Source organism: Phoenix dactylifera, chromosome 4 (assembly GCF_051530095.1).
Source record: "Phoenix dactylifera cultivar Ajwa chromosome 4, Ajwa_hap1_PhDact_Kaust_v1.1, whole genome shotgun sequence".
In the NCBI taxonomy this organism is placed as follows: domain Eukaryota; kingdom Viridiplantae; phylum Streptophyta; class Magnoliopsida; order Arecales; family Arecaceae; genus Phoenix; species Phoenix dactylifera.
In genome coordinates, this window is record NC_143193.1 from 4,197,599 (window position 1) to 4,214,123 (window position 16,525).

Genomic DNA, 16,525 nt, shown 5'->3' on the forward strand with positions numbered 1-16,525 from the left:
GCTAGTTAGCAGGATAAATTTATGTTATCCATCCTTTAGCTAGCATCTAAACATGGCCTTAGATGTACTATTCTTCTGTAATTCAATTTGATTTTTCTTTGCGTGTAGCTCTAAATAGAATTTAATCTTCGAGTTAAACCCAATTTTAAAAAACTTGCTAGTTGCACATTTTTATTTTTTAAAAGGCATAAATATCGAGATAAGATAGGTTTTTCGTAACTTAGTTTTTATTTTTGGTTTTCTAAGCCTAGTGGTCAATTTTTGAGTGTTTAAAATCGTGAAAACTACAAAACATGGTTTTGATTTTTTGAAACCAAACAATAGCCTACCACTACCAAACCATTGCCACCACACATCATCTGTGAGCCATTACCAACCACCACTTGTTGTTAGCCATTGCCCATTGTCAATCATAACTTGTTTGGTTGTTGTTGCCGGCCATCGGCCATCGCTCATTACCATCCATCATTATCATCGTTGCTGATAGCTTCAAAATATTAGCTTTCTATAAAAATTAAGTTTAAATTTTAAAAAATTGCAAACAAAAAAAGCGTATGCCGGACGCTACATAAAATTGGTTGACGTAATTTTTGCCCTCTCTGTTTCCCTCCCTTCGTGGCTTGAGCGAACACCTTAGCCACTATACGTGCCGGTCCAATTCTTCTTCTCACCAGCGGTGACCGTATCCAGTCCCAAAACCGAGCAAAGGAACCAAACCCCGTTCAAAACCCCTAAAACCGAGCAAGCCCTCCCACTGAGAGTCCAGCGAAGGAGGCTGCAAAGAAGAAGGATGTTCGGGACCCCTCCGTCCACTCCGGCGTTCGGGACTCCCGCCTCGACGCCGGCGTTCGGCACCCCCTCCTCGACGCCGGCCTTCGGCACCCCCTCCTCCACGCCGGCCTTCGGCACCCCTTCCTCCACGCCGGCCTTCGGCACCCCTTCATCGACGCCGGCCTTCGGCACCCCTTCATCGACGCCGGCCTTCGGCACCCCGTCGGCTCCATCCTTCGCCACGCCGTCGGCATTTGGGTCCTCACCCTCGCCCTTCTTCTCCCATCCGCTGCAGCAGCAGCAACCCCAACCGTCGCCCTTCTCCCTCTTCCCTCAATCGCAGCAGCAGCAGCAGCAACAGCAGCAACAGCAGCAGCAATCGATGCCGTCATTTGGATTCCAGCCATCGGCTTCGCCCTTCGGCAATGCTCAGATCACCACCCAGATGGCCCCTGTCGCCCCCCTCACCCTCTCCCTGGCCGATCGCGACCTCCAGGTTCGAATTCCGTGCATCTCTGAGACCCAAACCATAGATTGTTGAAGGAATGAAGAAACCCTCGATGAAATGCTTCTAAAGTTTGTGTCTTGATGTTGTTAGGCGATCGTGGATGCTTACAGGGAGGACCCTGGGAACCCTAAGTACTCCTTCAGAGTCTGATTCTTTTGCTCACCTTCCTCTCATTCTTGTTTGAAAATTTTGAATTTGAGGGTTTCCCGCTCTTCTTTGGCGTTTCTCGATTTATGGAAAATTTTTCCTTTTCTGCAGCATTTGCTGTTCAGTGTTACTGATTCAGCGGCTCGGGTGAAGCCAGTTGGTGTGTCAGATGTGAGTTCTTGATTATTTCGTTCAGCTTGTTCTGCTAATTTGTTGATGGATTTGTTTTGGGATTGGTTAGGGTTTGTGGATTTGATACGGGAGTATGGCTTGTGGTTGCAGATTATGTGGGCAGAGGCAATGAGGAAGCTGGAGGGGATGGATAGTTTGGATCGGGAGAGGCTGTGGCCTCAGCTTATTCAGAGTTTTAAAGATCTCTCTCATCGGCTCAAGGTAAGGAACAAGGGGTACAATTCAACTGAAATGTGAGCCCCTTGTTTGCTTAATTGACCTTTGCCCCTCATCATACCATTTCGTTTGGACCTTCACCACTATATTAGCATTGGTGTTTCTTCTGTCATTCTTTACTGCACATTTATGCACATATTTCCACTGGTTTTTTTCTTTTCCTGACTTGTTATTAATTAACATGACATGCTTTTAATTTGCTGTTAATTTGAGCTTGGAAGGTGGTTAATTTGTATTGCTGTTAACGTCATTTATGGGATGCAAGCCTTTTTTTTTTTAAGAAAAAAAATTGTTGTTGCTTGAAATCTTGCATACCCCTCTTGACATGGCTACTTGGAGGTTGAATATGGATATAGATATAATTTCAATTCTAAATATAGGAAATCTGACTAGTTGTTTCGTTAGAGAACATCTGAATCTGGAAAAGAAAAGAATTGGGCAGATGCCTGAACAGAGATTCACATAAATATTGATGAGATTACAGGAAAAGTGAAATCTAGCCTACGAAGAAGAAAAAGAGAAGACTCCTTGAATCTCATGGTTAAGGGGGAAAGGGAAATGGATATTTGGATGTTCAACCACTATAAGGTCTCTATATTAGTTGGCCTCCACCAAAAAGTTAGCCATCCAATGGTTCTTCTGAATTTTGCCTCTATTGGGCCCAAAACTTCCCTCTTTTCTCAAGCTAGCATAACACTTACTTAAGTGGCTGACCACATCTTTGCTTGCCTCATCAAGCATGTAGTTCGCACATCATAAATATGGAGCAACTTCAAACACATGCATCCATTATCGCTTGAGCTGATTTTAACTTATTTTTAACATAGCTACCTTACATTATTCAAACTCCTTATTCATAAACAAAAAAGAATGTCTGTTACTCCTAAATCATGAAACAAAATAAGTACCTGATCTATGTTATCCCCTTTTTATCTTTGTTTACCAGCATCACATTGAATTTCCCCTGGAATTCAACTTCAATTGGACTGAACCGAGTTACATGACACCTTACTTATCATAAATTCACAATGGACCCCACAAAATATATGATGCTACCATAGAAGAGGACGTCATATCGTAATTGCTTTTGATAAATCTTTGACAATGACAGTTAGAAGACATTTCTATGAGTTTTCTACCTTCTCTTAATTTCCTAACTGAGAGAGATATTGCCAATCTTGGTTTTTGAATACCTATTTTTCAAGGAAGTTCTAAGCCAGATATGGAGCACCTACCATCCATTATCAAAGCATAATCAAAGTATATAATGTTTGTTTGGCAAATAGCCTTGTCCTTCTAGATATTTGATCTTCAACTATTACTGTAATCATGATTTATTATAGTAAGAAGGCCTTTCCATGTTCTTCCTTCTTCCTTTTCACCGATCTGCAGCTATGCATTATGTGGTACTATGTGTAACACTTATCCAGAGTGAAGGTGTCAAATATAGAGCTAGTTCCTTTCATTCTACATATGGGTTTGCTGCCAACTTGTTTATCCTGGAAGCATGGGTATGAATTGGGGGCATTGGGTTGCTTGACTGTTATGTAAGCTTGGGTTGCGAACTAGAGGCATCTGCTTTTGCTTGCTTTTCCAATCTGCATTCAGTTGTAAATTTCTTCTACCCTACATATGCAAACTCATGGAATTTTCACTACATAATTTCATAAATAGTCTTTGCATCATGGAGTTTTGCTATTGATTTAATGTGACTTGCATGCTTTGAATCCGTGGTAGACTTTACTGAAGAATTAGAAGAAATTTGTAAAGTAAGCAAATAAATTCTTTATGCATATAGACATACAGAGAACTGAAAAAAGGCAGTGTATCTTAGTATTGAAGGTCTACCATTGTGCTCCTTCAAAACATCAGTAAAATATGTACTCCATGAGAGTATTGTCAATACATGCAATGGAAAGCTTGCATTACTAGTGCAGTCAATACTTATTAACTCCATAGTATTATTATGTCTCATTGCGTTGAATGTAAGAGTGCATTTTACTTTTTCCATGTCAATATTAACAGTTAGATAATGCTACTAAAATCTAACTTAATAGACCAACAAGAAATCACTCATTTTACTTTTTCCGTGTCAATGTTAACACTTAGATTATTCTACTAAAACCTAACTTAATAGATACATCAAGACAAAATAGTGATATCTTATTATCATTTTTAGAGTTTGTCAGGAATTTGATTGAGTTCATGAATAGACCAAGAGAGAAGGGACCAAATAACAATTATCTTTTGGATGTTGAATTGAGTAGATGAAAAATTTTCTCAACCCGAGCGTAAGAAGATTCATTCTTTCAGAACATGCATCCATAAGATGATCATGAACATGGGGAAATGATCAGATGACATGGGTGCCCAGTAGAATCTTGCACAAGTAAAAGTAATGTTAAAGGTTAGAACAATTCATTATCTGTAATTACATTATCATTTATATCAAAAGCTAAACAGATGACTAGACTTATAAAATGAAAGAAAAATGTAAAGAGATGGATCCTAGGCCTGATATTAGTTCCCCTAAGGAGTCAGTGGCCTGTAATTCTATTTCTTTTGGGCTTAAGCTAGCAGCTAATCAAGACCCTATAGGCCAGTTAAGTGCCCAATCCTAATCCAAACTATCCTTATTGAAATACAGTTCCTCTTACTTATTCATGACTCAGTTCCATACCTTTTAACCCACACTAAATTAATTGGTTAAGTGGAGAAGTGTTAGGATTGGTCGGGGGCTTACAGGTCATGTTTTGTGTGTTGGGGGCTCTGCGATTGCAATGTACGAACTTTGTAAGAACCCTTTTTCATTCTTGCATGAATGTTGCAAACAATTCTTTTACAAAGCTGCACGAACTTCACTATTGAAATGTACAAATCTTGTGAGAGCTCTCTTACGGTCTTTCAAGAATGTTGCAAACTATTCTATTATAAACCTACATGGACGACATCATTGTAATGCATGAATTTTGTGAGAACTCTTATACGGATTTACCATAGTGTTACAAATAACTCTGTCACAAACCTCTATGAACTCCACTATTACAATACATGAACTTTGTTAGAAACCTTTTCCAACCTTTCAAGAATGTTGCAAACAACTGTCACATGCTTGTACGAAGTCCACTACTACAATGCATGAACTTTATGATAACTTTTTAACAACCTTGCAAAAATGTTGCAAACAACTCTGTTACATATGTGCATAAACTCTTCTATTGTAATGCACGAACTTTGTGAGAACTCTCTTACAGCCTTGCAAGAATAGTGCACAAAACTCTATTACATACCTGTACGAACTCTACTATTGCAATGGTAAGACCTTGTGACAACTCTCTTACCCTTGCGAGAATGTTGCAAATAACTCTATTACAAACCTGTACAAACATCCTATATTTTGTGTAATACATGTAGGTTCAAATTAGGTTCAAATATATATTTTGTGTAATATATGTAGATTCAAATTAGGTTGGGTTGGATTAGAAAGTTCCATAACATATTTGATTTGTAGCTTTGTTTGATTTGAGTTGGTCAAGCTGCTTAAGCCCTACATCTTAAACCATATTCAAGCAGAATTGGATTGTTGTTAGATGGCCTATGTTTCACTGCCTTATTATTTTGAGGAGCCAACATTTTATTTGTTGTCCATCTGAGCTTTCTTAGGCCAAGTTCTTAGTACAGATATTTTGAAACCATTCAAGATGATCAGGAGCATTCTTCCTTTGAGTGACATCCCAACGTTGTGATCCAATCAAGGAGAAGAAAGACATCCCTCAATTTGTTCAATTCCAATCTCTCAAAAGAAATTAGAAGAAGATGAAAATAGGGCTTAAGTCCCCTTTTCTTTTATTGATAATCCATACCTCTTAAACTTATGTACATAGCCTCTATTTATAATACTAGTAAGGTCCTCCCTTTCACAATTTGAGTTCGATTCCTCTTTTAGTTCGAATAGGACTAGATCTCCAAAAATAAATATGACTAATAGAAATATTTTAGAAAAAGTAAAAATTTTACAGTAGGTAGATCTCGACTTCTACATCAACTTTGCTTTCTATCGTTCTACTTAATTTTTCACGGATGGAAAAATAACGTCCAGTCAAAATCTTACCTGAAAAGGAAAGTTTTGATTTGACCGGCCCGTTTTGTGGCCCAAATGAAATATTGTCCTAATTTAACACTCTAGAGGGTTACCCCAAAGTTGTAGATATTAAAAAAGCTACCCAATTTTTTTAAAAAAAGATCGTCTTAATCAGGTATCATATGACTAAGTTATGGCCTCCTGAAGTTTGACACAAAATTCAGCTTTCTAATGTAGTGGATCTTGCTCATGGTTTTTGTCTAGACTTGCTCGTAGTGGCTAAAATGTTCCACATCGAGTTTGGTGATCTCCTTAGATATCCGTTGTAGCCAAAGTGATTCACATCGAGTCTTATAATTCTTCTAGATATCATTAGTAGTCAATATGGTCCCCATCGAGTCTGGTGATCCTTCTGAGTACTCGTATTGGCCAAAATGATCCATATCGAGTTTGATCATCCTTCTGGATTGGAGCCTCTCTTGTTTAGGGGATTTAGCTCCTGCTAAATCAGAACTGAAGATGGAGAAGCGCCTGCTTTCTTGCCTCACGGCCAAACCACTTGGCTTTGCTCAGAGAGAATTGCCGGTGCTTGTGTTGAAGGCGTCGCCAATCGAGACACGATCTTGGTGCGTTGGGCTATCTTTTTCTTTAGTTGTGTGAGACGTTTCATCATCCATCAAGGTAGAACTAGCATCCATAATCGTCTTTATCCTTCAATATACTTCAAGCATGGATAGCCCTTCTCTTGGCTGTTTGTACTGCTCACGCATCTAGACCATACACTAAGGTTTCCGTAAATGTAGAGGATTGAAGCTCTAATTCCAACTTGATTCGATCGAGAAGAAGAAAGGTTTTTTTCAATCCGCTCAACTCAAATCTCTTAAAAAAAAAAAACTAGAAGATGGAAGAATTGCAAAAGTACGGCTTAAGTCTTCTTTTCTTTTGTTGATGATCTACACCTCTTAAACTAATGCACATAGATTCTATTTATAATACTAGTAAGGTTCTCTCTTTCACAATTTGGATTGGATTTCTCTTCTAGTTCGAATAGAACCAGATCTCCAAAAATAAAATTCTACAGGGGGTAAATCTCGGCTTCTACATCAACATTGTCTTTTGTTGCTCTACTTAATTCTGATTCAGAGATGCCGTTCGGTCAAAATCTTTCTCGAAAATGACAGTTTCGATTTGACCAGTCCATTTTAGAGCCCAAACAATGGAATTTCGTCTCGATTTAATACTCTAGGGGTTAGCCCAAAGTTCTAGATCTTAAAAAGCTACCTAATTCAAAAAAAAATCATCTCAATCGGGTATTGTATGACTAAGTTATGACCTCCCGAAGTTTCGGCATGTGATTCGGCTTCCCGATGTAGCGGATCCTGTTTTGCTCTACTTATAGTGGCCAAAGTATTCCGCATCGAGTTTGGTGATCTTCTTGGATACTCATAGTGGCAAAAGTGATCCACATCGATCTGATGATCCTCCTAGATATTTGTAGTGGTCAATGTAGTCCACATCGAGTCTAGTAATCCTCCTGAATACTTGTAGTTGCCAAAGTGGTTCATATCGAGTCTGGTGATCCTCGTGGATCATATTGAGAGTTTAACAACGAATTGAGGGGGCTTTCAGCTCTCCGACATATGGGTTCTTGTCACATTGTTCCTTTTCCAACATTGAATATTCCTAACAAATGCAGATAGGATCTATAATATCATGACCTATGACAATGGCTTTGTTGATTGGTCCATTTTTTACCCATTTTGTGCCTCATGAGTAAATCATTGATTTTGACAACCAGTTTCTCCATTCTAGTTAGGTGAGCACTATTTGTGCTTTTATTGCATGGTGATAGTTCATAGTGACCTTTTGTTAGGTAGACAAGAATTTTCTCTTTCTTTAATGCAAGTGCACTTTGGAGATGTTCATGGATTCCCTCCCGGTCTTATAACTTTGTATGCAATATTTATTATCTTAAAGTTCTTCATTGGTTTAGATGAGATCCTCATATTAATTTGATCTTTTTTTTTGCACCATTCTTAACATGAGCATCATCATCAAGAGTCTTCATAAGTATATTTATTAGATAACACTCCTAGAATAACATCAAAATCCTACTTCTCTTTGTTTGTCGCGTCATATTTGCTAGTATTGATGTTTTTACCATTGCCCAATCTAGCATCAATAGACTTTGACCCTACTAGGTACCTTTCTAGTTTATAGGTTGCTTTTCTTTGAGAAGGCCAGTCTGTCGTAATCATTGTTGTTAAAGCATTTAGACCATTCACTGAATGCTTTAAAATTTCTCTAGTTTTTCAAAAAGAAAAATGTCTTTTGATGTATGCGTAACCAATTAAGAGTAGGAAGTATTGTATAAACTTATAATAAGCTAAACTATTAAAAATAATAACTTCATCAGCTGGAAGCTTTTTGGCATGATTTTGTTGTCACCATTCAGAGTGAAAGAAGCGAAAATAGGTATATACAGGCATGCATGTACAAAAGCAGAGGAAGACAAATGTGATGCTGGTAATGCTGATGGTGACAAGGAAGAGAAGAGTAAAAAAAGAGAAAGGAAAAGGAGAGTTTTGATTAACTAGTTCACATCAGTGCTTGCTCGTTTGGGGATAATTTAGCTAAGAAATATGGAACTGAGAGATACGATAAGATGAAACTATTTGCAAAGGTGAAGGCAGAAATCAAGATCCGAAAGTAAAGATGGCAACAATTTTTTTTATTAATAAAATTTCCAAATGTTCTGACAAAAGTGATGCTTTCATTAATTAAAATTGGTGTATGTATGTGTGTTTATGTGTGTGTGTGTGTGTGTATTTTATATAAACTATATCTAGCTGTTGAACTTGATTGATTATTCGAGTGCCTTCCTTTTGGCTGGTAGGGAAATTTTGAACAGCTAAGATTCAAAATGTTGCTACTTGTAGCCTTAATGGTTAGCTGAAATACTGTCTTTATGGCCCTCCTATAATTGTTATTAGAAGCTTGGCCAATGTTGTGACAAAAAAACTCTATCAGTTCAAACACAATGTTTATATAGAAGAGAGTGGTAAAAAAATTGATAGATAATAAGTTGGTCTAGATTCCTGAATGAGAGAATGTTTTTACATTTATTTGAGACCTATTTCAATGTAACATGTCACTTTAATTAATAAATGACAATCTTTTCCTACTTATATAATAATGTTAATTGATCTTCCATAAAGCCTGCTTAAGAATTCAAAATTAATGTCACAAGCAACTATACCACATAGCAGAGAATCAGTACGGTGTTGGAAATAAACAACCAACAAAGATATGGTGAAAAATGTTATTGTAGATTGTAATTAAGGTTATGCCTCAAGACACGAACAAGAGCAACAGAAGGAGACATTGTAACTTTGCTTTCCCAGCATTCCTGATACCTTAAACCACTTTGCATAATTCCTAACCTGCTCCTGAAGATAGAAAATTTAACACGGTTGCGTAGGTCTACATGATAGAACTTGCTAGGAAGGAGGAAATTTAACTAAGACAAGGTGCCTGGTGTGGCTGCTGGAACTACTGCCTTCCTACATGCTAGTAGTAATCTCCATCAATGGCCGATGTTTCTGCCAATTCTATAATATATTAGATAAATATATGACAATTCAATTAAATTCAAAATATGCAAGTTTACATGGACACGGGACTTATCCAAGCATATGACTTGACTTGGTTTAGACATTTACTATTAGTGCATAGTGATTTTATCTAAAATTAAGTTATTTCTAAGCGATATTCCTCTATTCAACCTCCTTGAGTGCTTCGTTAGGAAGGAGGAAATTTAACTAAGACAAGGTGCCTGGTGTGGCTGCTGGAACTACTGCCTTCCTACATGCTAGTAGTAATCTCCATCAATGGCCGATGTTTCTGCCAATTCTATAATATATTAGATAAATATATGACAATTCAATTAAATTCAAAACATGCAAGTTTACATGGACACGGGACTTATCCAAGCATATGATTTGACTTGGTTTAGACATTTACTATTAGTGCATAGTGATTTTATCTAAAATTAAGTTATTTCTAAGCGATATTCCTCTATTCAACCTCCTTGAGTGCTTCGTATCAGTTCATCAGTTGAGCATTCAGGGCAAGTTCTATCACAGTGTCAGTATGCAGTACAGTACGAGATAGCAAGACGTACCGAGTGTTGGTACGGTACGAGACTGCTTATCGGTTTGGTGCTGGTACAGTACGGTACCGATCGGTATAGCAAACCTTAGTTACAACTCAACCACAGCATTCATCAAGTGCGTATTTGCAATTTGATGATAAGATATTCAACATGCAAGTTTCCAGTTAACTTAGCATGCTTGTTGTTCACAACTCTGAGCGGTTAGTTTGGTTCTGGCCCTTATTGGAACATCTGAGCATTCTTGTGGGCATCTAACATTCTAAACAATGGGAGAACTTGCCTCCAAGTGATAAATCTGATGCACTCTTATAAAATTAGGGTTTTCAACTTGTTTTTTGTTTTTTTTGACTTTTGGATATTTTGTTCATATCACATATCCATTTTATTGTCATTCTCATCATCACCATTGTGCTCATTCTTTGTATTTCCGGTCCTTTTCATTTGCAAATATTGGACTTGTATTACATAATGGTTTATATTTTGCCTTGCAGAACCTTGGCATTCTTAGACTTTTGTTCATTCACTGTGTCTACGCACTTGTTTTTTGGTCCCAAATTATTAATATGAGTTTTGTAAGGACATATCACGATATCTGATTGGAAAAAAATGTAAATCCATGACCTATTAAAATTGCTTTGAAAAATGGTAAGATAGTAAAGTCCAAACATTCTATAAATTATACAAAAGGTTCTGCTAAATTGTTTAATCAATTGGTCTTCTACTTATGATGCATATGATCATTTATGTACTTCTAATCGTTTTACCTGCCAGAAATTTACTTGCAAAAAGTTTTCGGTCTAATGATGCTTTACAAACATGTCTTCTCCCATTTCCAGTGCCTCCAAACTGCTTCTTCTATCCTTTTAGCTCCAAGTGCATGGCCTGATTTTCTAAAAAACAATGATTTATTACAATATGTAGGAGAGCGGATGTGAATAACTTGTAAGTTGACTGGTGTATTTGTCTCTGAAGGTAGTAAAAGATTAGTAACACATGAACCTTGCCCAAGTTGTTTCATATTCTATTCTGTTCAATGTTTTAACAAAATTACAAACTTCTTTTTCGTGGCAGCCAAAAATTACTAAATTTAGTAGCTTAACAGCTGCAACCTTCATGTATAAATAACTTCCAAGAACCATATATCAACTCTTTTCTTTTTCTTTTTCTTTTTTCTTTTTGATCTATGATCTATGTCAACAAGGGTTTAATTAAAAATATGTTATTTTTTGTTCTTGTTGAGCCAAAATTGTACTATTCCAGCCCACCTGATGTAAGTCATACAATATTATAGCAACTCTGAAGCATCTTCCTTCTCTTGGTTCCTCCCCTTTCCCCCATCTTTTGCATCACAAATACCAGTATAAGAATTAAATTCATTATGAAGAACCCCTCTGCTACCGCACTGACCAAAGTTTGCCTACCTCAGCATTAAAATTGCATTCAGATCTGTCATTCATCAACTAATTGTCGGCTATTTTGTGCAAGAAATTGATCATTATCGTCATCCCTGTTATTGCAGGTTCAAGATGAAGTCCTCTCTTCGGATGCTGAGAGGCTGCGTATGGCACAAGCCAATGTCAAAATGGTCTGTTTTTGCTTACTAATGTTACTGCACATCACAATTGTCTTTCTGAGCCGAAATTGTTACCCGTGCCACAGCTTCTAAGACATTTCCAAGCAGACACACTTCCATGGATTCAAAAGATGAAACAGAAAGAACAAGTGCTTCAAAGGCGTCTTTTGAGGGTAGGAAGGCTCCTATAGGATTTGCTTTTATTTGTGTATCTTTGGCATCAGAAAAGAAGAATTTTTTATCTACTCATACTTCTGGTTGAATTATTTTCTGCTCTGTTTTGGATAAAGGTAATGAGAATAGTGGAGGCCTTGGAGGGTAAGGGTTTGCGTGTGCCGCTGATGAAAGGTGAAGTTGAGTTGGCTGAGAAGTTGAATGCGATAGCAAGACAGGTCTGTCCATTTCGTTCTTCTCTGTTTTTTTAGTTCGGTTGCACTTAACTAAATTTGTGGATGCAATACGTCGATCCAGCTGAAAGGACCTGGAGCGGAATTATCCAGGAGGGTTCATAATATGCTTACCATATCACGTGTGCGTGCAAATACTGGTGCTCTTGGCAGTTGTATCTATCTTCCTGGTTCTACGAAGATTCATGAACAGAGCCTAGCTGAGCTGCAAGAGGTGAAGATAGTGCAGCCTATTTCCTAAAATTTCTACAATTAAGCCGTTTATGGTGGCCCCATCTTTAATCATTTGATATTTGTAAAATTAGGTCTTGCAGCAGCAAACTGAAGCAATTGCCAGGTTAGGGATTGTAATGAAGAGAGATACCAGAGATATGGAGATCATTATGTCTGAGAGCACTGACATGGTTGAAGATGGTGGTGGGAGGTGGGCTTTGAGAAGCTGACAAGAAGTTAACCTGCCATATAAGGCTATGAAAGAATGTTCTTTTTCAGTTCCCGGGGGAGATATTGGCAGCCGGCTCAACCTTGAGGCACATTAGGGCATAAATAGAAAAGGTGTATAGCAGTGACCGGAGAAAGCTTGCACGAACTCAGATGGCATTGTTCCCAAAACTTTCTGCTCTAATTTTTGAGTTCTCAGAGTTCAATTTTTGTGCATTCAAGTGTCTCACCTTTTTCTTGGTTTGCTTGCACTTTGTGACCCCCAAATCTATCAATGGGCTGTGAATTTCATTCACCTTTTTTACCTGTAAGTTTTCTTACAGTCAGCTCTTTTTCCTTCTCGTGTGTTTTTCAAACCAGTTATGGATACCCCGCATCTCCAATATATTATTGTGTTTCTGAAACCAGTTAGCCCATCTGTTTTGTTTTTTTGGATTTTAATTTCTGTGATAGTTAAAAGAGAGTGCTAACAGTCAGCCAAATTGTTCTAGCTGCTCTGAGATTGTGCACATTAACCTTAATGAGATATTAGAAGAAATTGAGTCCCTGTATCTATATGGTTTGCTTAGGATTAGAAATCACAATGTGTACTTTCTAATCCATTTTCAGTCTTCTTTTTTTGAGTTCTATTTTTCCTTTCAGTGATCTATTAGATAGATGGTATTAATACTACCGAACTTTCGCAGCATATCAAGTTTTGATTTTGAGTGTGTCGATTGTAACATAGATCAAAAAAAAAAAAAAAACAGCATTTATAAATTTGGATGATCAAACCTTGTGGAAGCACGAACACAGCGTATCTAGAATCTCGGGTTAGATTACTTGCTCAATCCTGCAAATGAGAATAAAATCATGTAGCAGAAAGCATCCACTTGCTGCAGAGCGACTTTTAACTTCCTAGAGCACTGGCCACTCACTTGGCTGGGCTCCTTGGATCTCTGATCTTCTCAATGCTTGTGATCTGTGCATGATTCACATACCATTGAGGTATACCCTCTGTTTATAGAGTTGAGAACCCTAATCACCTCAAGCAACTGAGGTAGAGTGAAGTCTATCATCTGCAGTGATGGGAGTAATGCTGGATTCTATCCTCTCTCAAGATGGTAACTATCCTTTTATGAAATAGTATTTGAATTGGAAGGATCAGCATACCATTGGCATCTTAGATTGGGTCCAATGCCAAAGACCAACAAGCTGAATTTTCAAATAAGTTTTATATAAATCCTTTTAGCACCCGTTCCACCATTAATTATGATTTTCATCTGGTATATATTGTTAGTTATGATTTTTTTGGCCATTAATTAATGTACTTATCTTCATGTGACCAAATATATATATTTCAATAATTTATTTTTTGAATTGGTTTATATTTTGTATTCTTTGATTATCTCAATTCTTTCCCAAACTTTTATTCTGGATTTTTACCCAATATCAAATCTTTACTTCTGTCTGCATTTTTGCAAATGCTGAACTTGCTGCTATGAATACATCTGCATTCAAAAGACTTAATGGAGCAGTTTCATGCATCTTTGGCCTATGATTTTGGTTTTGTCGATATAGCCTCAATAATATGCCCAAACTTTCATAACAAGGGATTAGACGAAGTCCAAAACCAGTCTATTAAAGAAATGGATTTGTCCTATCCGTTCATATGTAATCTCTCTACTCAATTCTCCAAGTCCAGCAGCATTAGAATCCCTTGTGCTGTCTTTTATGGGAGAATCTAATTAGGATTATTTTAGAAATATTTAAATCTTTAACTAAGTAATCCAATTAGGACTATTTCTAGAATTGAAAAATTGAAGTCGTGTAGGACCGGCATTAGGGTGGGGGAGCTCTCCCGAGTGCTCCGGCCGGAGCATGAGCCAGGTCCGGAGTGTGCCTGAGTCTGGCGCCTGGGCCTCCATCCGAGGGCCACACTGTTCTTATGGAAGGTCGTCTGGGATCAGTTTCCGACGAGAGCAGTACTTAGCAGATGGAGATTGAGGCTGCCTCCTGAGTACGGGGCATGCGGAGCCGATGAATCGGTGGACCATGCGCTGTTTTAGTGCACATGGGCGAGTGCGGCGGGGCTGCTGTGGGAGGGTTAGTCTCAGGGGGACCAGCTCTTATGGACCATCCGTTGGTGGTCGGACAACCCATTGACATGCCAAGAGATAGTTAGAGTGACCTGCATAGCATACCAGATATGGCTGGCAAGGAATGCTCGAATCTTCGGCCAGCATAGCATGTCAACAAGGCTCGTGGCGGAGAGCGCCCGGGCGCAGGCGACAGAGTTTAGTCATGTTTCCTCCTTTGAAGGATTTTTGACAGCTTGGGATATCTGGAGTTCTCATTTTACCTCGACAGCTTCTCGTACGGTGTTTTTCACCTGAGAGCCCCCACCCCCAAGCTTTCTCAAGGTCAATTTTGATGGGTCGGTGCTGGATAGAGGCACAAAGGGTGGAGCGGGTTTCATCATTGGGGACCTGAACTCCAGGATCGTGGCAGCGGGAGGCTGCAGTTATTTGACTGCACGGTTGCTGGTGCGGAGCTGAGAGCTACCTAGGCGGGTCTTCGACACGCTCAGTGCGTGTTCTCAGCTAGTTCAGTCATCTTGGAAGGTGACTCGGCTACGGTCATCAGCTAGAACCGGAAGGTCCGAGGGTCGTTGCTGCTGACCATCCCTTGATTCGTGATATCTGAATGATGATGAGGGATGGAGGGGTTGTCCTGGCAAAGCATGTGTTTAGAGAAACCAACGAGGCTGCGGATTGGGTGGCCACCTACGTGGCTAACCATGCCAGCAGCACCCTGTGGGCAGGGGATAGAGAGCTACCTCGGGAGCTTTGTGATATTTTGTTTTCCGATTTTATTGGGTGTATCCGTACACGAGTTGTATGAATCACCTGGTCTAGCAAAAAAGAAAGAAAAAAATGAAAATTAAGCTACTTTTGCATAATTTGAGGAACAGAGGAGAAGTTTGATGATGTTTTTTAAAAAACAAGGATAGGAGGAAGTCCAGCCAAAATCAGGTTGGTGAGTTTGAGATCTGAATCCAAGTTTCCAAATTGCCTTTACTAACAGAGTTAATTGGAATCTTTGATTTAGTAATAATGCTAACCTTTTGTACGTGGCATGGAGAAGTGATGGTCAACTATCCAATATACACGTCCGAATTGGATTTTTTTTACTCAAGGTAATTCAGATAGAATATCCCATCACATCCATATCCTAGATATAAAGTCCATTTACAAACATGCACATCATATACGCATGCATTCAGATTATTCATACCCAATGGTCTTACCTAGATCATTGGATGGTTGATGTGGCTTGAATTGCTAGTGTCAGTATGAAATACTTGAATTATATCTACTAATTTATTAGGGCCCGTTTGGTTTTGTTTTTATCTCTTTACAAATTAGCGAAATACTACACAGATTGATGCAGAAGATAGCATTTGCATGGAGCTTGTGTTAGTCCTTCCTTCTATTTTCCCACTTTATCAGAACAATAAAACTTTGCTACCAAATGCTCTGGCATTGCAAGCAATTTAAAAGAACAAATAGATAAATAGATTTTTCATTATATCAGTCTAGTTCATTATTATTCTTTGGTTTTTGAAAAATATATAAAGAAAACAAAAGCAATACCAAATGGTTGCACCTCCCTCGAAGAATCAATTTGACTGCTTGGAAGTCATCTCTCCTTTACTCCTGCCATATATAGGATTCCAATATAAATAGCTGAATTAAAGAACAACAAACGGACTGTAGAGATTCCTGCAGAGTAAGGTGCCAAGGTTGAGGCCTTCAAGGTTGTTTACTACTGAGACGGCAAAACTATTTATTGCTTCTATGTCTACATGTTTCAAGAATTAACATATTTCCATCCAAACACAATTTAGCTTTGGAAGTAGATATGCAGCAATAAACATATCTCAGAATTCTTTGTTCTGACTGATACTTGACAATTGTTCAACACTTGGGAGCAAATATCCACCCTGTGCACCATAATTTAATTTCACTACATA

General features: G+C 38.3%; 1 protein-coding gene across 1 annotated transcript; it reads left to right on the forward strand.

Moving 5' to 3' along the window:
* The first annotated feature begins 674 nt into the window (after positions 1-674).
* Positions 675-12,914, forward strand: LOC103706514 (nuclear pore complex protein). Its single transcript, XM_008790642.5, has 9 exons — positions 675-1,267; positions 1,370-1,423; positions 1,538-1,597; positions 1,709-1,819; positions 11,609-11,674; positions 11,749-11,835; positions 11,953-12,054; positions 12,134-12,283; positions 12,375-12,914. The coding sequence occupies exons 1-9, from the start codon at positions 791-793 to the stop codon at positions 12,510-12,512; spliced, it is 1,245 nt and encodes a 414-aa protein (XP_008788864.4). The 5' UTR covers positions 675-790; the 3' UTR covers positions 12,513-12,914.
* The last annotated feature ends 3,611 nt before the right edge of the window (positions 12,915-16,525 follow it).